The sequence below is a fragment of the Falco peregrinus genome, chromosome 9, assembly GCF_023634155.1.
Source record: "Falco peregrinus isolate bFalPer1 chromosome 9, bFalPer1.pri, whole genome shotgun sequence".
NCBI lineage: Eukaryota > Metazoa > Chordata > Aves > Falconiformes > Falconidae > Falco > Falco peregrinus.
The window spans coordinates 15,665,331-15,686,755 of record NC_073729.1 but is presented as its reverse complement, the minus strand read 5'-3'; the positions used below and the strand labels follow the sequence as shown (position 1 = coordinate 15,686,755).

The 21,425-nt window shown below is 38.1% G+C and overlaps 1 protein-coding gene across 2 annotated transcripts in view; it reads left to right on the top strand.

Moving 5' to 3' along the window:
- LUZP2 (leucine zipper protein 2) overlaps positions 1 to 21,425 on the top strand; it is a 310,057-nt gene that overhangs the window by 223,207 nt on the left and 65,425 nt on the right. For both annotated transcript variants that reach the window (XM_055814775.1, XM_027790897.2), the window contains exon 7: positions 21,049 to 21,111. In XM_055814775.1, the coding sequence (XP_055670750.1) occupies positions 21,049 to 21,111 (63 nt within the window). The remainder of the gene's footprint in view (positions 1 to 21,048; positions 21,112 to 21,425) is intronic.

The following is a 21,425-nucleotide window of genomic DNA, read 5'->3' as shown; positions in this document are numbered from 1 at the left end:
GCCTGAAACCCTGGAATATTTTCAAATGCAGACATTTTTGTCCCTGCAAAAAAATTCAACGCCTTAGGAGGGATATTCAAATTTGTTCAACTGAAATACTTATGTGTCACTCTTCCTAATGAATATCTCAGGTTTGTTAGGGAATTGCTTGCCTTAAAAATGATAAAACATTTTGCAGTGCAGTGGGAAAAAAACACTCATATATCAGTGGTCTCTTCCTACAAAATCACTGCAGCCAATTCATTATATATTACTCTAGTGATGGGAAATAGTTCACCTTCAGTGTCCAGTCAGCCTCATGCTGAGCCTACCTGTAGAAATTGTGCTATGCTGAGCCAAAATTGCCAATTTTCTGTTATCTAGAATCATTTTAAATGAGGGAGTTCTAGAGTCTTCTCTCCCACACTGCCTTCTGAACACTGTTCAACCATATTTAGGGCTGCAGATGTTATTGGAGAAGGAAAGAGTAAATAGTTCTATCGACTTGTCACTAGTTTTAGGCATAACAACTCGAGTAAGCTGCATTGATTTTATTTAGTTGTCATTTAAGCACTGTATTGATCCTGAAAAAGCTGGGTTTATAGCTATGCTATAATTTAAAAATACAGGTTTCATTAGACTGCCTTGAAGTGGCTTTGCCATATCTGTCCCAATAATTCTTCCCATGGAGTGAATCTTCTGTTATTCAGAACTTGATTTCACAATTTTTGCAATCGAAAATGTTTAAAACAACAACCACAATAATGCTTTAATTATTCCCTTCTTTTAATTGTCTGTCTTGTAAACAATCTAAAACATGCAGAGTTTAATAGCTGTGGAAATGTTTCTTAAGTGAAATTATAAGGGTTTAATGAAGCAGGTGCTGTTTAAAGTATTCTGAAGGGTATTGTCTTATCTCAATTCTCTTTTGTGAGTAAGGATCTGAGTATTATTTGATTGAATAGCTATGTGAACTCAGGAAAGGTCTGCATGGATTAAAAAATAAGTTGTAAAAATGCCAGATTCATATGGTTCATCCACAAGCTGTGCTGTCTTTTATGTATTGTGATGACATTCTTTCAAATGTAAAATAGCTATTCTATTTCAGACTATAAATTTAAGCCAGTGTCTCTCGGATATCCACTTCCCAGTTGTGCGCATGTGTATTTGTATGTATGTATTTGTGTGTCCATTTAAATCCAAAACACTCTTTACATATGGATTCAGATACATATTTATGTGTGTGCTAGAGTACAATGTGATGTTAAAAAATGGCTTCAAAGTACCAAAATGCCAGCAGCTGATTCACTGAAACCTGTAATGTTCCTCTGGATAGTGCCCGGGAAACTTTTCTTTTTCTGGTATTGATTTGCTGATCTTATTTCTTGTATCAAAACCTCAGATCTTTCTAGGTCACTCTGAAATTATTCTGTTTGTGGCAGATGTTTTGGTACTTATGTAAGGTTATTTTTTCAGCTGATTTCAGAGGAGTTTTGCTCATTTATCGAAGGAAGTAATTTTATATTAATTTGAAGTACTTCAGGATAGCACTGAGCTAGAAACCCCACATTTTTAAAATTAGACTCGGCAATTGTCTCAAGTACCAGTGTATGGAAACGTATCCATTTAGTCTTTCTTAAAATGGTATCAGCCTGCCATCCTTAATTTTGACAATGACTAGCTGGTATTCTGCAAGAGCGAGTACCTTTAAACGTGAAGGATTTTATGCCAGGACCCATACTGAGATGCTGGTTACCAAGACAGGTCTACTTGCACCACAAAATGATGTTGCAGTGGAAGAGCTGGGATGTGCTGTGCAGCTGCAGGGCTGGGTGTGCTCTGCCACCTGTAGGCATGAAAGGGCATTGGGGGAGTTTTTCCAATCTAAAAAAATTCCCAGACACCATAAAAAGTAAAAAAAAATGTGGCATCTTCATAAGAAACAGAACAGCCATCAATGACTACCTTCTGTTTGGCTGTGTGTTCTTTTGGGCTGTTTATTTGACCTTAGAATATAAGGTCAAAGCAGGATGGTAGGAACAATTGTGATGAGAATGTTTTTCTTTCGCGGGGGTGAATGCAGGCAGTAGGATTATCTTTCGTTAATTTCCAATTTGTCGATGTCTGGTAGGATACTGATTTCTATTTAATATTGGGTACACGGACAGGAAAAAATATGGGCTATTGGAGACAGCAAAAGACTTGTGTAAAACAAACTTCTCCGGAGACACGTGAGGATGCCTTGGTTGATGGCTATGTGGCTTCAGCGTGGCCCAAATGAAGGAGGAGGAGTAGATGGGCAGCTGGTCACCTTCTCTGCTTGCTCTCTGCTGCATCGCTTCAGCAGTCACAGAGGCCAGGTGAACCCCATGAAGTTTCTGCAGTAATTCCCATGTATTGTCTGTATTAAATCAAATACTTGTTCTGCTATAAATCTCTCATTTTTTCCTGCTGCAGAGTCTGTAGGCAGCTTAAACTTAGTGGACTTTTTTTTTATCTCCCTGAATTCCCAATAGCATAATTTGTGATTTAAAAAAAAGCAACACAAACAAGTCTTTTCTTGCAGTGAATTTGTGTATTACAACCATGAGCTTTTGTATATTTGGCCAGTGCTAGACACTCACTATTTAAACTGTAGATTTTACACTGATGAACTTTAAGCCTCAGGAGAAAAAAGAAAAAAAAAAAAAAAGTAGTGAAGATCTGGAATCTGAGAATTAAAATCTCTTTCTTCATTTGCCAAAAAATGGACAGAAATAGATCAAGGATGTATTAGCACCTAGGCATGAAATTCATATCCTGTAGCTGTTCAGTGGATGCTGATTAGTTTGGAGTAAAAGGTGTAACCTGTTATTTACCAGTGCTTTTTTCCTGTAATGACGTCTGTCATCAGCATACTGATTCAACAAGATACCTGATGGGGCAGCAATTAATTCTTGTTATGAAATCCTTTTTCTCTCCTTTTTTTTTTTTTTCCCCCCCTAACAATACTGTCATCTTATTTTAATTTTACCAGATTATAAAATGTAACATGGAAATTCATTGTGAAAAGCACATTATTTTTAGCAAAAAATGTAAATGTGACATACCAAAGAACCAGTTAAACCCAGAACTTCTGAGACGGAAAGATGCAGTGATTCGGTTTTCTTCATGAACTACTTTGGCAGAGTCCCCCTGCCTATATGTTATGCCTTTTTGGTATACTCTACAGAATCTGGGTGGTTTTTTTTTTTTTAAGCTTCATGCTGCTCTTTTAAGCAGCATTTCAACAACACACAAGAATTGTCTCACTGAATTGGCTCTTATGATTATAGTTAATTACATCCTTTTCTGGGTCAGAGGGTGACTGTTTTTCTGTGGCTGCAAAAGGAAAAAAATGAAAATTTCTTGAACTTTCTCTTGTTGCAGCAAGCAAAAGCAGCAGATCCCGTCTGATTGTTAAAATATGGACAGCTAAATTAGAAGCAGTATTATGGCATGCGTTTCACCAAAGCCCTTGCTTAGGTGGAAAACACATTGTAAATATCATTTATTTCATTGATGCAAAACCCCAGTGAACTGTTGCCAACTCTTGGTTTTATCATTTGGGTAAAATCCCGACTTATTTACAGTTGAAAAAGGCGAGTGTATATGTGCAGTTGATATTATTCTTATTTGTACTGTGTTGCTTACTTCAACTTACACTCTCCGCACAGAGTACAGAGCAGAAAGCCATCAGGTGGGTGGCACTTTGTGTAGTACAGATTGCATGGCTGCTGTGTGTCCTTTAAATTTGTTATAAAATAATAGCCAGTTGTTATGCTGGTTTAAGCTTGATAAACGATGTTAAAATTGGCAATTTAAAGTTAATTATTTTTAATCATTACACAGCCCACACCTTTAACTTTTGGAAAATATTTGATTTCCCTGTCATCATTCTGGTAACTAGAAGTAGCCCTGCAAGTGTTCAAAGATAGGAAATTGAAACATAACTTTGCCCTAACCTTTGGGGGTTTTCTCTTGTTATTGTCAGTGCTTTAGAGTGTATGCTTCTAGATCTAATTCACATTTCTTTTGAAGTTTTATTACATACACTTTTAATACAGTCCAAGTGATATTACTCTGTTCCGTTCAATTAAGGTTGACTTGAAAATAGTCTTCAATGTTTTTCATGCTGTAACTTTTACTCGTAGAGGCAAGTGGAGGAGCCAGGCAGGACACTTAACACTGGTGTGAAGTACTTTCAGTTTTTGCAAGCTTATAAGCAGAACTATGCATGGAGAGAATTCAAGACCATTTGCTTAAAAGAAAGAGACTGTTGCCTTTTGGTAGGTGACTTAGAGTGAGAAATGTGTGTCTTTTATGGTGGCTGCAGCCCTTTCATTTTGTGGAAATCTTAAGGAATTTTTTTTTTTTTTTAAAGCACGTGAATGCATTCATTTTGTGATTCCTACAATAAATGTTTAGATGTTTAGCTTCTGCTGTCTTTGGCCGGTTGGTTTTGTTTGCGGTTTGTTGATTGCTTTCATAATCTCAGGAACAGGGCTGCTTCTTTTAGAAATGTCAGTGTAAACCCAGTATTTTTACCTGCTGATTTTAATAAACCACTCACCAAATCTGCAGCTGTATAACTGATCTACTTCCACGCCTCAGCAGAGACAGTTCAGCCATCTTAAAGTCCCAACAGAAGCTTGTGAGGTATTTGGACAGTCAGACCGATTCGCTTTACTCTGTTGAGCTTTGCATCGGGATCACTCAAGTGACCAAGTGACCGCCGATTCTCTTACCTGGTGAAGCTGTGGTGCCAGCAGCACCTCTGAGATGGATGCCTTTGGTGACGATAGCTTGGTCGGGTGTTCTTCTTGACAAGCCCCTAATCAAGGTGCCGATTGTTCTATGCCTTATTTTCCCATTTCCTTCCTTGCCAGATATCTGATTTCTCTGATTAATTAATTATGCCAAAGGACAGCGAGTAGGACCAATTCTTCTTAAATGAAATAAAATGAAATATCAGTTGTGTTATATATTATAATTGGAAATAGGACCACATAACTGTCTAGCTCGGCAGATTTAATGTTTGCATCATGTTTAAGTCATGTCTTGGCTGTTAGTATTGCAAAGCATAGTTACTCTTATCTGCCAGAAATATGTCTGTGAATCTATGTATTTAAATCCTGAACTTGTGGGAATTTGGAATGGCACAGCTTAATCATCGACGTAGGATTTGGATTTGGAGATATAATTAGGGATTCCAAGACACACAGCTGCTGAGCAGTAGGTTCATTAAAAGATGGATCCTCTGAAAATCCAGCTGCTTTCAGAAATATTGGAATATATTTTGCAGATCAAAACATACCGCTTTTAAACAGTCTGTGTAGTCAGCTGTAGCTTTAAGAAGCACCCATGAGAAGTACATCTTCTATGACCTAGAGCCAGATCTCTAAGATAGTTCTGAAAAGTATATGAGCATAAAAGTTATTAAATCCGCTGGGCAGGTGCATTACTTAGATTGCCTGCCTATGACTGACAGGCCAATATTCCGGTTGATATCATCGGATTGGGTAAATTACATTTTTACATCCTTTCTTTTCCAAGACAAGTATTAATGTGAAATCTGCAGACTGTCAAATTTGCTTTCTTGTCCAAATCTATTAGCACTTAGTTTCAACTGAAATAAAAAGGAAAAAATCTAATAGGTATTGAAAAATAAAGTATGGTTGAATTAAAAAAAAAATAAAATTAATCCTGCACAGTGTCTTTTGTGGATACTGTCTTCAGAATAAGTGTCATGTGTATGTTTACGTATTTTGTGCAAAGCATAAAAAGCTTTTATAGAGGGCTTAAAATTTCTGTATTTGGAAAAACACGATCCTAAAATCCCCAAAATTCCAGGGTTGGAGATCCCCCTTTGGAAAGATGGCTATGTGGGGGTTGGATCCACCCCCATAAAGAAAGAAGCCAAGCTTAGACCTTCTGCAGTGGCAGGGAGATGCTGTACAGCAGAGCTCGTTTCCCAAGCCTTTGAGGGAGCGCTGGCCGCTGGCGAGGCTGAACCTGCCCAGCAGCACCCTGTTAGCCATGGGTTCAAGGAGCAGAGGACAGAGAGAGCAGATGAACAGCACTGATGTTTTTAAAGCATTTACCTGTGTGGTTGCAGCTTTTTCTATGTGCCCTGTTTGCAACTTGGATGTGATACAATATTGAAAAACACGAACCTCAGGAAGACCCGTTTGCTGACACTTGGCTAGCACTGGATCAGTGTAATTCAGTGAAGTCATTTCAGTTAAGCTACCTGACTTTGCAGCAGCTATTTGGATCCGTATTGAAGAAAATATGGATCTCTTGGGTTTGTGCTTAGTTTGTGTTTTTTCATGTCACTCCAGAATCTCCACCTGATGAGCAAGCAGGTATCTGACACACCTGGCCTTTTGCTTGCTGTGTAAACCTTTTCCTCTTATGGGAGCAATAAACGGTCCTGGGCTGCTCTCCATCTCTTTGGAGAGAAGGTACCTCACATATCTTTTGGCTTCTGTGTGCACGCATGGACTTTCCTAATGTATTTTAGAGATAAATAACATGCATTTCTCATTTATTTTGCTTTGCTGCATTTGCTGGTACTTTTTTTGGCTAGCAGACCCCTTTAAGACTGTGAAGCCTTTCATGTTAAGGCAATGCCACCGCAGTGTCCTCCACCGTTCCAGCTGCAGTTGCCAGTTCCCAGAGTGGAAATCTGAGGCTGAGTCATAATTTTTGTGCAGCTGCGTGAAACTTTCAGTGTTAGTCAATTCAAGGCTCTACACAGGAATGATGGACCTGGTGTATAGTCGTCTTAAATTACCAGACAGGCAGATTAATTTCTTCCCCTCTCCTCCCTTTGGTCATGCAGTTTTGTTTTCTAGATAGCTTTGTCATCACTTACCGTGTCAGCCTGTACTGAACATGGCTGGCCAGCACAGCTAACTGATGTCTGAGGGCAGGGGATGTGTTCAACTCATGACTGACATTGCACATACCGATGCAGTATATGCGATGCTTTTATTTTGGGATGTGCTATATTTTAGTCCCAGCCAGATGAGGTTTTAAAAGCATTCGTGATAGTTCTCCGGATGCATAAACTTTCTTCAGGTTTTTCGAATCTATCAGCATGTAGTGTTTTCCCATCTTATTTTTGAATCTAGACGGAATCTGGATAAAGTGTAACTAGGAATTAATTCTGATGTAATTTTGTGCATCACCTACCACATTCAGCAAAATATTTTGCATTATAACCTCAAGAAAGAACATAAACATTCCTTATGCACGTTCATAGTCCTCTGAATATTTTAGTGGCATAGATGTTAAGATGGGAGAAGTAAAGAACTATTTCTTTCTTATTTGGCAGATTTTGTTCTATTTTTAGTAGGAAAGGTCTTGTGAAGGTTTAGTTGAATCAATATCAAAATAATTGTCATTATGATTAATATGCTTATATTCTATCCAGCAAAATAACAAAGATCATAAATCTAGAAAATGCCAAGCCTCTGTTTCTCATAAAGTAAGCTTCCAGTCCTAAAAATACCTTGTCAATATACATAGACTGCTCTTAAGCTACAGAAAACACAGCCAAACAGACGTAAATATAATTTATCAAACTATTGAGTTAAATACAATTTTGAGTGATAATGTATTGACAGATGATACTGATATTTTTTTTTTTCAATTATTAAAGAAAACCAAACTTAGAGAAAAGTTCCATCTGCAAACCACTCTCCTGTGCTTAAAAGAGAGCAGTCTTTAGCCCAGAAGGTAAGAGCACAGCATCATCTTAATGGCTGTATTGTTTACTGAGGATTGCTTTGTGTGTTACATGTTTTAAACTGGGCTGCTATTCAAGGAGAGATGTAAAATCATGCAGTACCTCTCTAATTTCTTCTGAGAAGTCTTTAAATACATCACTAACATAGCTTTCAAAGCCAGACCTTGAAAGCAATGCCTTTTCATTGCAAACTGATGTAGAAGGAATGATTCCTTCGTCCTGCTGTACAGACACTGCCTGCTGTCGGGAGGTGAACGCTCAACAAATGCTTCAGTTTCCACTGACGTGCATGTTCTGCTGTCTGTTGCTAGGTCTTGCCATGCTTTCCAAAAGGGTTTTACTTGGATAGCTGAAGCAAGGGGCAGGGGGAATGAATAGCCTAGGGGCATATCTAGACTCCTTTGCAGGGTCATCATGAGCAGGCGCATGTGTGGACCATGACTGGCAGAGAAAGTATCTGGGAACGTTCAGCAGTCCACTTGACTAAGTGGTCACTTCCATCCTGGTTGTTTTTTTCCTGTTTTTGAAATTATAGTTTGGAAGCAACATGTGATTTATCTGACCTGTAGAGCATAACCATATAATTCCAAAATTGCAGGTGCAGCTTCAGATTATTATTCATGGCTGTGTGTGTTTTCTATTCAAAACCACATTTTGTCTTGATGTGACACATCTGTGATGTGTTTACATCTGTCAGATGACTAACATGTGGTCTGAAGTTAAGGTAGGCAAAGCTTCCCCCATCTAACCTCTCCTTCTGTGTATGTACAGAGTTGAAATCACGCAGTTTATGGTTGATATATCACATGCTTGCTCTTTCTTCCAGTTCACCATTTGTCTTTATTACACCATTTGCACTGTAACTACACACATTCCTCTTACAAAATGCATCGTGTACATTTACACTTGACATGCCACCAAAGTAAAGCTAGTCTAGTAGACTGGCTGAAACAATTTATTTTTATTTTGGAAAAATCCCTCAAAATTCAAGCTTTTTGGTCTTACCAAGACTCGCCAAAGATGATCAAAAGACAGTTTAACTAGATGAGAATGAATTATAGTCTGCCCTTTCTCCTCTGCTTTGGGAAAGTGAAAGTACGGCAAAGAAAGGCAAGGTGATGGTTTAGGTGTGTTAATTGGACATGCAGCATTGCGAAATAGCTGGAATCATGGCTGAGGGTCTGACATAGAATGCTAATAATACCTTGAACGGAATGGATTATGACCTAGTTTAGTAAAACAGACTTTGGTATCAAGCAGTCTGAAACTTGGTTTGTTGCTGAAACAATATGGAACAAAATGTGACATTAATCAAGAATTATAGAACATTTTTTTTGACATTTAAATACAGTAAATGGCCCCAGTATTTTGAGGCAAATTATTTTTTGCAGCCTGCACATCAATGCAGCTGTTTGGAGAACATTATCAATAACAGATGACATTTGCAGTGTGCACAAAAGCAGGATGCTGGGAGATAACAGTAAAGACTAACGGTCTGGTGAGAGGAAAATATTGTTTTGAATACTGCCTTACTTATCAGTGTATATCAGAAGATAGAGCAAAGTACTAATAATGCTTTTTTCTGGAAAAGGAAGCACATGCTTTTCTTTTGTAGGCACGGTTCACTGCCAAATTTTGGAGGTATGTCTGCCAAATGTTTTAGCCTGTTGGGCAGAGATTCAGAGTGGAAAACATGTATGCTTTGGTACTTTAAATATCTGGGGCTTTGGTCTTCTAAAATAATTCAGAATTGTGGTCTGTGTAATTTCACAGTTACGTAGTACAGCCTCTGTCATTTGATTATATATTGTCTTAGGTAAATGATCAACAAATTCCCTTTGTCCTTTGCTGAACGTCAATACTGAAACAAGTCATCGACGTGAAAAGCTGTGGTAGTTTACCTGCAGAGAAATATGTTTTGTGGAAATAATTTCAAAGAATTTTGCATTATCAAATAAAATGCTTCTGAAATTGACTGAGAAAAATTTATTTTGTAATAGTAAATTGATACCATTTCAGGGCATGACCCCAAGTCTCACTGAAATCCTGCTTTGACTTTGAGACATTTGCTCAAGTCCATACTAATGGCAGCATTAATGAAAAGGAGATATTACTGTCAGAAATAGGCATTGATTAACAGATGACCCAGGGAGCACCTTCTATTCCAGATGTTCTTAGAGGCAGGATGTCCCACGTCCTTTTGACTGATTAGGCTGTCTTGTAAGTACTAAGAAATGTTGTTTTCAGTTCTTTTTATGATGGTCTTTAGTTTTTCCCTGAAATATTTTTTATTGGTTTTTACTTTTTTTTTGAAACTTTTTAGTTTATAGATATAAGTTAATTACTCTTAGAAACCAAAAAAGTTTAAGCTGTACTCATTGCTTCTTTTAATGTTTTTGTAAGAACATTTAGGAACCCAGTGTGAAGTGTCTGTAGTTTATATTGATGTGTTGAGCATAAATAGGGGGAAACACTTTAACTAACATGGAAAAGGAGTCAAATCTAAATCAGGATGTATTCTTTTCCTCCTTCCTTCCCAAGAGGAGGGATCCAAGCACAAAAAGGTAAGTTTGCCATCATGCGTAGGCCAATAATTCCTGAAGAAATAGGTAATGGCTCAAAAAATGTCAGTCAGGTCCTCTGAATTAGATCCTACTCTTGACTTCTCTTTGTCTAGCTGAATGACTTTTAAGAAATAATTAAAGATTAATGATGATTAGATTTGAGTTCTGTGCCTATAGAAAAAAAAATACCCCTAACTGCCCATGCAAACTCTCCTGTGCCTTCGTTTGTTTTAAGGGAGCTATTTATGGATTTATTCCACGCCACTCATAGATGGCACAGTCTCCCTGTTAATGCAGCCAGGGCATTTCAAGGCTGAAGACATCTCATGTCCTGCCAGCTTCACACACAGGCAGAGCTTGTGTTGCTGCCTGACATAGTAGGACAGTGGATGGTGTTTAAGGTTATGCACCTGATGTTTTGCAGGTACACAGATGTGGCTTACAGTTTTGCTACACGTATACTGACTCTGGTAAATTGCTACCGTGAGTTGCTTATCGAGGTCTCAGAGAATGTGAATTCATTTCTGCCTCACCTGTTTCAAAGATGGGGCCAGCACTGCATTGCCTCCTGATACGAGCTCTACCCTTACAGACGTCTCACCTTGCAAACCTTGTAGCACTGGTGACAGTGCCTGCATAGAACTGGTGAATTAAAAGTAATATTTCAGAAAATACTGAAATATCCTAACATGCAAATCGTTAAACTTCTGGAAATCACTTTGTATCCTATAACTGGGGGTAGTACATACCAAGACAGAGGCAAGAAGAAGGTATTGCCTAGTAGCTATGATGTAGGTACTTATCACTCAGTATATTGAACGAGCACAGCACGGTGGAAATATGATCAGTATGTGAATCAATGCAGTAAAACTGCTTGGTCTGATTTGTGTGTGTGTGTGTGTATAATCTAATTTCTGATTGAATGATATTGTAGTAGCTTCTTCAAAACAGCTGATGTATTTTTTAGATGTCTGTAGATTGTACTTGTAAAACTACTTTTAAAGATCAAATATATTGGCCAAAAAGTTCTGTAACAGCAAATACTCAGTGCGCTGCTCCTGAGAAAATTCAGGAGACAGAGTCTATTAATATTAAAGCGAACTTGAGTGAGATGACTCCACAGAGAGCAGCATAAATGTATTCCTTAGTCATCTCCTTCCCTCCTTCTTTTGTAACTGTGCCATTTATGTTTTAAGACAGATGTTGACAATTCTGGATCTAAAATTTGATTAATGCTGCATTTCATCCCCTGCTGCTGGTACAGTGGAAAAACTGAAGTTGCAGAACAGAATGTAACCAGTATGACCCTTCACTCTTCTAGTGGTAGAGGAGCTTGTTTTTTTCAAAGTCAGAAATGCATTTTATATTTAGAGTATTTTTTTTACATGCTCGGTCACATTCAGAATGCTCTTTTCATTTCTGTCGCCTTCCTTTAATAGAGCTCTCAGTAAAGTATTTTTCTTTTTCCTTCTTTTATTTTTTTTTTTCCTAAAGCCTAACATGCATCTTGCAGCAGCAGCAGCTTCTTTTCACCATTCTATTCACAAATGTCGAACAAATGAAAAGCAGGAGCTTCGGGCTAACATCTACCTAACTAGGTGTTCAACTTTATTGATCCCACAAACCATCCCCAGGGCAGTGAGCCACCTCTACCACGGGGAAAGAGCAAAGAATTGTCATGTTTCTTCTCTAAGTAATCTGTGTGGCATGGGCAATTACCCTTCATTTCAGACACAAATTCTGTAACATGAGATTCCGTGTTTATTATGCTGCACTTTTTAAGTAAAATATCTGACACAGAAAAAAATGGAAATGAAATTTGTTTTCCCCCAAGTCCTGTTGAAATGACCTGAAGGGTGTCATTGAAAATTAAATCAATCTGATAAATATTTCTGTGTATCATTTGCCCATCATGAGCTATCTTTACTCACAGATAAGGAAAATAAATGCCTTGCAATCAAAAAGAAAAACACCCTGGAAAAAAAGAATTTCAGCCTTAGTCCAGTACAGTGATTTGTTGCTGTAGCATAACAAGTCACTGTTTCCGAGTGAGAGATTGAGACATTTCCCCAGAGCTATTTCAAATAGACATAGAAAATATTGTACGTATCAACATGTGATATTGCATCCTAACTTTATAAACAGTAACAGTAATCCATGAATGTGCTTCTTTTTCTAATTTTTTTTTCCTGTTCTGTGTATACATATTCACAGACTCTGACAGAAGATTAATATTCAGATATGTGCGTGAAAGTTCAGGTGCAAGTGTGAAAAGTTGCCAAATTTCAGGTATTCCAGGTAAAAAGAAAAGTTTTGGTTTAAGGAAGAGTGAAGCAAGTTCCCAGATACTAGAGAAGTATCGGTGTACTATAGTCTTCCTTTTACAGTGCAGATCTGTTCCCAGTGTTTGTTGTTTTGTTGGTTTTTTTAAAAAATATTTTATTGATACTTGAAGGTAATAGCAGGGAGAGACAAGCTTACAGGTCCTAGTGAAGGCTCTCGACTCCACCTGTGAAGCAGAAGGAATAAGGCTGTCTCCCAAATGACTGTCCTCCAGGAATGAACTGTGGCATTTGGGGTTAGCAGTGGTTCCAAGTGATTCCAGTTGTGTGGACTGGGAAGGAAATAAATCTCCCCGTAGGTGACAGCTGGAGAGCAAAACCCACGTGACTTGGAGAGACACAATTCAAAATACAGGATGCAAAGGGATGAAAAACAACATTCCCCCCCATCTTTAAATGTAGTGCAAATAGGAGTTTAAAGATAGCAACAATTAATAAAATTAATATCTTTGATCAGAGTTTTAAAGAGCTTTTCAGCCACTTCTTTTTTTTTACCTGCAGAAGAGCTAGTCCCGGAGGCTGCCAGATAGCCGGTGACTCGGTAACTATTTTGGGAACTTCTATCTAGAGCACAAGTATTTCTAATAATAATCATGAATGATTGAGCCCTAAAGTGACTTGATTCCTTAGATTTCATCACACATTTTAAATATATGGCTGCTACAGAAAATTAGCATCTTAATTCATTCTGTAAAAATGTTCAAGTTATGAAACACAGCAATGGTTCTCTAATCCGGCTCAGAATGTGGATGGGTTGTCAGTGACTAACAAGGGCAGAAGACATCTGAAGTCCCAATGCCTTTGAAGAGCAATTAAACAGATCATCCTGGGCAGGGGACAGTACTGTCACACTAGTCGGCTACTCCTGTGCTCATGTGTGTTCTGCATGAAGTCTCTGACACAGAGAGCTACATAGCTCTGGATGACTGAGGTCTGGTCTGCAACTAGTTATCTAGGCAATTGAGTGATGCAAATACTAATACTGATGGCAACTAGACTGTGAACTAAACCTTCCTATTAACCTGTTAAATATTAAACATTTTCAGTGCAAGCTATCAATGATTTGTGCTTTAGAGACACAAATCCTACTTAAGCCATTAATTTTTGTAGGGATGAGTTTTATGGAAGAGCCAGTGTTTAGACTCTTTTTGTGTGGAAACATTAAAAAATTAAAATACGTTTTGAAGAATGTGAGAAAAGAGCATGTACATGAGGAAGGCTAGATGAAAGGTGAGTTACTCTATATTTGCATTACAATACTGTTATCAACAGATAAAATGCATTTCTTTAGCTATAGAAAGACTTCCAGCTGCCTCTGAGCTGCTTTGAGTGGTAGGCAGGCTCACAGCCACCCACATCTGTTCTGCAGTTGGGATGGAGCCAAATCTTAACATGCTACACTTTTTTTTTTTTTTTTTTTTGTATTATACTTCCAAGTTTCTTTGCATGATCGGGTGGGAATGTGACTAAACATTTACTGTCTCTAATGGGTCCATTCCAACATTGTGTGATGTGTTACCTTGTCACGACTTTAAATCTATCTATATGTGTGTGTGTGTATTTATCTTTTCACATTTACATTTAGAGAAGGAGACAGAGACTGAAAAAAAAACCCTCCAAATACTCAAAATGTATACTTTTATATTTATTATTTCTTTAATTATTCTCTCCTATTTCCTTACTCTGGTTTATTTAACATAGCGCTGCCATTGCAATAGCAACAGTTTTACGATGCAGTAAAACTGTGGTTGTGGCCATGGCTGAGAGGTCCCTTCAGACAGTCTCATGCTGCTTCATTAGTGCAAACAAACAAAATTTCCTTGATGGAGAGATCTGGAGGTGATGCACAGCAACAGTAGAAGCTGCACATAACAGACTTCATGTAAAGCAGGACTTGAATAGCAGTGTGGTGCATGTGGAAGCAGGTGACTGAAGTTACTGATGGTGTCATTTGGCGAAGGTTAGATAGCTGAAAAAGTACAGGGAGAAGGTAGTGGCCTTGCATTTCAGTTGTACACAGTGGGATCATATGGGGCACAACTGCAGGACATAGTGTGCCTCACACGTAAAGAATTGTTTATTTGCCAAAGCGGAGATTTTCATATCAAGTTAGGCTGTCGCTGTGCATAATTGTCATATGTACAAAGATGAAGGGATAACAACAAGACTTTTTTCTCAAGAGGAAGCTCTATGTTCCTAGATACATTTGTGATTCTGCCCTTCCTTTTCCCTACCTCCCCAGAGCACAAATTATTTCAGATGAAAGTTTGAAAGAAGTTATGGACACAGCACTTCTCCACTAAACAACAGAAGTCTTGCCCAGTTCACGAAAAGGCTGGGTCGTGGCTTCCCCTGTGTGCCTGGGGATTCGTGGAAACAGTGCTCTGAATAGTTGGACCTGTGTCCTGTGGAACCCAACCAAAACTCTTGCTACAAAGCTTAAATAGAAGATTTTCGTGTGATATTATCAGCTCCTTCAGCTCAGCTGGACTACCTCAAATTCAGGGAGAAAAATAGCAGCCTCCGGTATTAGAAGGGACAGATATCAGGAGGAAAAGAAATCTGCCTGTTTGGGGAAGCTTGCTCTTACATGCCTTTACCTGCACCGTAAATAAAAATAAATAAATAAATAATGATAATAAAAAAACCAAATCAGAACATCAAAATTCCAAATATGTCTAAGCATAAAGCAGCAGCAACATGATGCATTTGCTGGGGTTACCTATTCAGCTGTCAGCTTCTGGGTGCTGTGTGTGCCTCCTACATACAGCACAGGCAGAGGTGGCAGAGGGCATGTCTGGGCACAGGAGGCTAAAGCCTGACCATGGTGAAAGCAGGCTATTCCCAGGAATTCAGAGCTAGGAGGACAGTGGTGCTTTCTGAATTTAGATCCAGGCAGATCTGGAAAGTACACAGTTCATATGTGCAGCGACAGTACTAAACCGCACCGATGGGGCAGGGTCCTTCACCTGCTGGCACGTCTGACTGCGGAAAAACCATGGGGAAGGGAGACTTGGACATCCTCAAGAATATCAAGGCAAACTCCTCTTAACAAAAGTCACAGTGTCTTCACTGACTGTAAAGGTAACATAGAAATGCAGTTCTTAAGGTTTAGCTGGTAAAGCTCACCGAGGTAAATTGAATTTCCTGCACTCGGCTGTCCCAGACAGGTGAAGGGCTGAGCCACCCCTGCTGGGCTTAAAGCAGTTGCACTGTTCCATGCTATACGAGCCATTTTTCATCATTGTGAAATACAAAGCTAATACCCAAAGCCAAATGGGTACCAGTACGTTGTGATATCAGCTAAGGCAGGATATTTGATTTTGGTCTATTGCTGTCTTCTGGATTCCCTCCCAAGGGTGCTGTGAGCTGCTCTGGTTTAACAGGAGGGTGTGGATGGTGCATCTTGGCAATGCACCCTGACCCTCCTGCTGAGCAGAGTCCAAGGGATTTTGCTGTTCTTGGGTTTGTTTGGGGGTTTTATTGTTGGGTTTTTGTTTGTTCTTTTTTTATTATTTTTTTAAAGGATGCCTGTAAGAGAGAAATGTTCCAATGATGAGCAGCAGCTCAGCATGGTTTGATTTGGGCTATTCATCAAGAGGAGGCAGAGCCAAATTTGTCTTGTATACAACAAACAACCGCTGTCAGACCTCAGATAAAATGTCTGAATTGAAGCTGATTGCTGGGAATAATTTTCTGAAAGAGAAAGTTATTTTCTTTCCTTGAACATGCTTTTTGTTCTCGTGCTTTCAAAGGCTAGCAGACAAACTAAACTGTTTTGTACTGATGATGTCTACATTGTATAGTTTGTTCATCCTGGGTTGAGGTCCTGACGCTGTTCTGAGATAATGCTGGTGTTTCAAATTATGAAACACAAATACAAAAGTATTAAAGCACTCATCTGTGTGGTCAGAGGCCAAGGTAACCTAACTTCAAGAAATGACAGTTGAAAATTTGTGCATTTTACATCAGTGGCATAATTTTACCCTTCTGTTAGTAAAATATACAATACCTCAGAAAAATGGTAATCCCCATAACTTTATATTTACAATAATAATTAACAGCTTTAAACTGGACCCAGGTGTAGTTTGTCACATTTAACAATGCCTTATAAAATGTGACTCTTGCCCCATGAGGTGTTTATTGTGTATGCTAAATGAGGAAAGGGATATTATGAAAAATACAATATTTAGCTATGTAATTAATGATTTTAATAAAATGAGTTTGCAGAAAAGGAACTAAAACTGCAGCTGTAGCAGTGCTGCTATTGAGCTTTCAGTAATATAGTTCGTGGTTTTCTTTTTAAGTCTTTGTCCAAGTTATCTAATAGGGAGATGAGAATTAAAGAAGAAAAGTTTACTAAAACCTCCTGTGTCACACCTTTCAGCCATCATGCATTGATATCGTAGGGAGAAAAAGTTAAGAGAGTGAACGACACCTGAATTTTATTGAGCTAGAAGTTAGTAAAACTCTTTAACAGAATGAAAACGAAAGACCACTGGTGTCATGGTTATTGTTTTCCAAGAATGCTAACACAGTTGTATCTCTCTGAATTTTATTTCCCCCTCTTCCCTTTCTCTGGAGAAGTGATGTGCTCAGTTTGTCATGGTAGGGATTATTGCTTTTGTAATAACATGGGTGCATCTCTTCAGATGTTTTGCCATTACTTTGGCTGGCTGCTGCCCTTTGATTCAGGAGAAGAGCCAACAGAACTGAAGGGATTGTTTTCCAAAGTCAGGACCAGAAAAGAATATGTACCTCTCCAGCCAACGAGCAAGGGTGGTGTTTTTTTCTGTGCAGGTCCCAAAGGCACGCAGGCAAAGCAGCTATGATGCTACAGCTTCTTTTCTGTGCCTTTATATCAGTGGGAAATCTTTAGGCAACCTAAATACAGGGTTATGGTCAATGTTCATGTAATGAATTCAGCTTCGATTAAGCCTAGTCTCACATATTGAAAATAATACCAGAACCCAAACAAAACATGTGAGTGTTACATCGGCATAAGAGGAAAGGGGAAAAAAAAGTGCCCAGGGATTGACTGACAAATTTATTTAGGAATGAGGCAGAAAGTTTTTTATTTTCAGTACGGAAGCTCTGTGCAGAATGTGTTAACAAATCTGACAAGTTGTCACTGAGACTTCTCACGTTTTTGCAGGATGCAGAATAGATGCGGTACTCACATTTCTTGAGCGTAGGTGGAAGGACAGTAGGAATCAACTGCATGGGAAGAGACAGCAGGATTCTTGGGCGTGTGGCAACCACTGACAGCAGTTTTCTGCAGCTGAATTTAGGGATGCACTGATAGTACTGGTGCAAATGAGCTAAAAGGTTTTGTAAAGAGTTAGAAATTACAATAATTGTCTTAACAATACGATTACATACAAACATTCCAGCTAATAGTTCGTGCTATAAGCTTTCTAAGATGTTAAAATGCATTAAAATACCTACTTATTTTTAATGTAATGGTATCCTTTCTCTAAATCTAAAAGGCCATGTCCAATTAAAATAATTTTTCACTATAATTTTAAAAGAGGCTATTAAAGACCTGTTTACAGATACTTAATTCATTCCTTAAATTTTTAAGGGTTTTTAAACCTCAAATGTTGAAGACTTTTTGCATTAAAGTACTTGATAACAAATGAAATATCTGAAGTAAAAACTATGTAGTTTTTACCAGATAACTGGTTAGTTTATCTTCTTTGTTGTTGTTCTTTGAAGAATGTTTAATAGGAGAAGAAGCAGCATAATCTTGAATGCTTATCTAATACTTAGAAGTCAAATTCTGTCCTGACTTAATGAGCATTTGTAACCTAAAAATGTCATTGATTAATTAATCTGATTTTGAATAGCCCCTCTCTAGCAAATTTACAGAATATGTACCTGATCAGACTTTTCATTTTGCAACATTTAATTTAGAATCCTGATCAAACCAGGCTTTGTCATAGTTAATGTGTTTTTTCTGGTGTACTTCACATTCTGCTATAGAAAATTACCACTATTAATCAGGATGCAAAGCTTTTTTTGACACTGACATGTGATTTGTGAAGTAACATAACATCACTGAAACTGCAAGCAAGAGGTTGTCATCCACCTCTGACAAGCTCCTACTTACCATATCTCAATAGTTGTAAGCTTTAATGCTTGCTCTCATTTTTAGAAAAAAATAAACTGCAGATTAAATCACAGCTATTTTGCATGCATTCTGGTAACCCTGGTTTTTGTTTTGTTGCTAATAGACTGGATAATGAGACAGGCTAGCTAAATCTCCAAAATGGAGTCCATCTCCTAACTTAAAATATTTTCATCAAATTTTGTTTTTGAACAAATTCTTTTCACTATATTCTTTTGCCAGGCTACTTTAACACAAAATGTGGAAATTGTCATGACCATCTAATCTAATGTGTGTCCTGTCGAGGTGGTAGGCATCCAGTCCTTCATGTTCTGCGTTACTGCAGGGTCTTCTCAAAACAGCCCATGTAGAAATTAATTGTGAGGTATTAATGTATTACTAGAAGTATTTTTTTATAGTAGCTTCTGCTTGGCAAAAGGAAGATAAATGAGTAAAAATGTAAGGATTACAACTCGTTCTTACTTCAGTTCTGCAGTATGGGTAGGGTCTGTTACCTAAAAGAACCACTGCCAGGCTGTAACGAGACTGAAGGGATAATGAAGCTAGTTAGTCAAGGCAAAGTGATGACTTGACTTCCTGGGTTAATTAAGTGCAATTCCTGAATGAAGCAGTGCCTTTGGCCAATCTGTTTGGCCATCACCCCAAGAGATGACAGTGATCTTCTATGTGAAACCTACCACATCTACTGTGGGACCACAGTACAACAGAGCTCTTTAGATGTACCTAGCCCTGGTGAGCAACAGATACGTTGGGTGTGTTTCATCTCTTCGGTCTCTATTTGGCTTATCTTTGTTCATCTTGTTCATCACTGCTACCCAGTTCCCTTTGTGCAGAGCTAACTGTCTTATTCTCTATTTCTACACTAGGTAGTACAACCAGGTGTTGCTCTGTGGTGAGCTACAATGTCATTTTCAAATAAAGAACACAACCTAATTGGCTGTGAGACTAAGCAGAGCAACTCTCTCTCCATAAACCTGGCCCTTTGCAAATCAAATTTTGCGAGGGAGAATCTGGGTTGTCTCATGCAAAGTAAGATCCCGGATCCTTTCTGTTGCGTTACAGAACTGTGGGCACCCGTGTCAAACAGCTGGAAAAGATTTATTGTCTCTGCAGCAGTGTGTGTTGGTGCACAGCAGATAGAAACAGTAAATGTGTGAAACGATGGTGTATCTTCTCCTTATTTTGGAACTGTGCAAATGAGGTTTTATATGGAATTTTCCTTTCTTTGCATTTGCATCTTTAATAAGAAAGGCTTTTTCAAGAAAAACTCCAAGCTTATATTCCTGGAAATCAAGCTTCCAGTGTTTCAGTGGGATGGGACCTGAATTGGAACCAGATGGAATTAGCATTTTTTCTCAAATGCAGCTTGTACTTGTGCATAATACTCAAGAAAGCTATTGCTGTTCAGGAACAAATAGACATTCCTGGAATGTGGTGGGCTGAGTTTCTGTATGTTGTTTTACAGTTATTGGCACAGGAGAAGTTGGCTATGGTGGTTTTAATTTCTCTTTAGTGTAAGCATGTTGTGTCAAGCACTTGAAGATCGTTTTTTTGAATATTTGCGTTTCTGAACAGTTTTGAAAGATGTCCACACTGCAGAGAAGTCTTCACCCTGGACTGTCAGTTATGGGGTGTAGGAGTGAGGAGTGTAGAAAGAACTAGCAGACTATTGAAAATTCATGTTATCAAGGTTTATTATTTGCCCTGAAAATGAGAAGGAATACATTTAAAACACCTACATGAAAAAGCGTATTGAGTTGGCACAATGTTATCAGATAGCTAACCTTCTACAGTTTTTGATTACTTGTAGTTTTAAATTTTGATATTTAACAAAAAGGCCCCATGAATTTGATCATCAAGGTCGAACAATAAGATCTTGGCCCTGTTACTCAGTTGTCATAATGATTTACTGAAAATGATGTTGAGCTATGCTGTTGACACCAGGTAAGGATTAGAGGGTTTTTTCTTTGTTTTTTTACCTCAGCATATCCAATCTAGATTTCAAGTATTTTGGAAGGTTCCTATGTATGGTCCTGTTTGTGTGAAAAAAGTTTTAATGTCAAGTCATACCCTTTTAGAATTCTGTAAGAGAGAATATTGTGCCATGATGCATCTATCTTGTTTTCTTATCTGTGTCTTTGCTGGTAACTGGAAGGTTTTATCCATGTATAAAATAAAACCAATACCATCAAATAGTTAAAGGGTCCCTTAATATTTCAGTAACTCAGGAATAAAACTTTTTTTTTTCCCCCTTCTCAGAACAAAAGCCTCAAAAACAAGCTCTTGTCAGGAAACAAGCTTTGTGGTATTCATGCAGAAGAGGTAAGTGAGGTTCCTATGTATTCAAAATGTAACATATACAAAAGAAGCTTGCATCAAAGTCTCTTTACTGAGGTTCTGGTATAGATTATATATTATGTGTGTATGGTGAGTGTTCCTAAAGTGCTCTCATCTTAACTCATTTCTGTGACTTCACTAGAAGTGGTGGAATATTAAGCATATTAGAAAGCAAGCTGCAAACTCGAGCTTTAGATCAACGGAGTTTGGGCATGCTTATGAAAAGTATATATAGCTCTGTAGATAGATATATATTGTACATCTATAACATACATAAAACTGATTTCTTTTCCATGTTT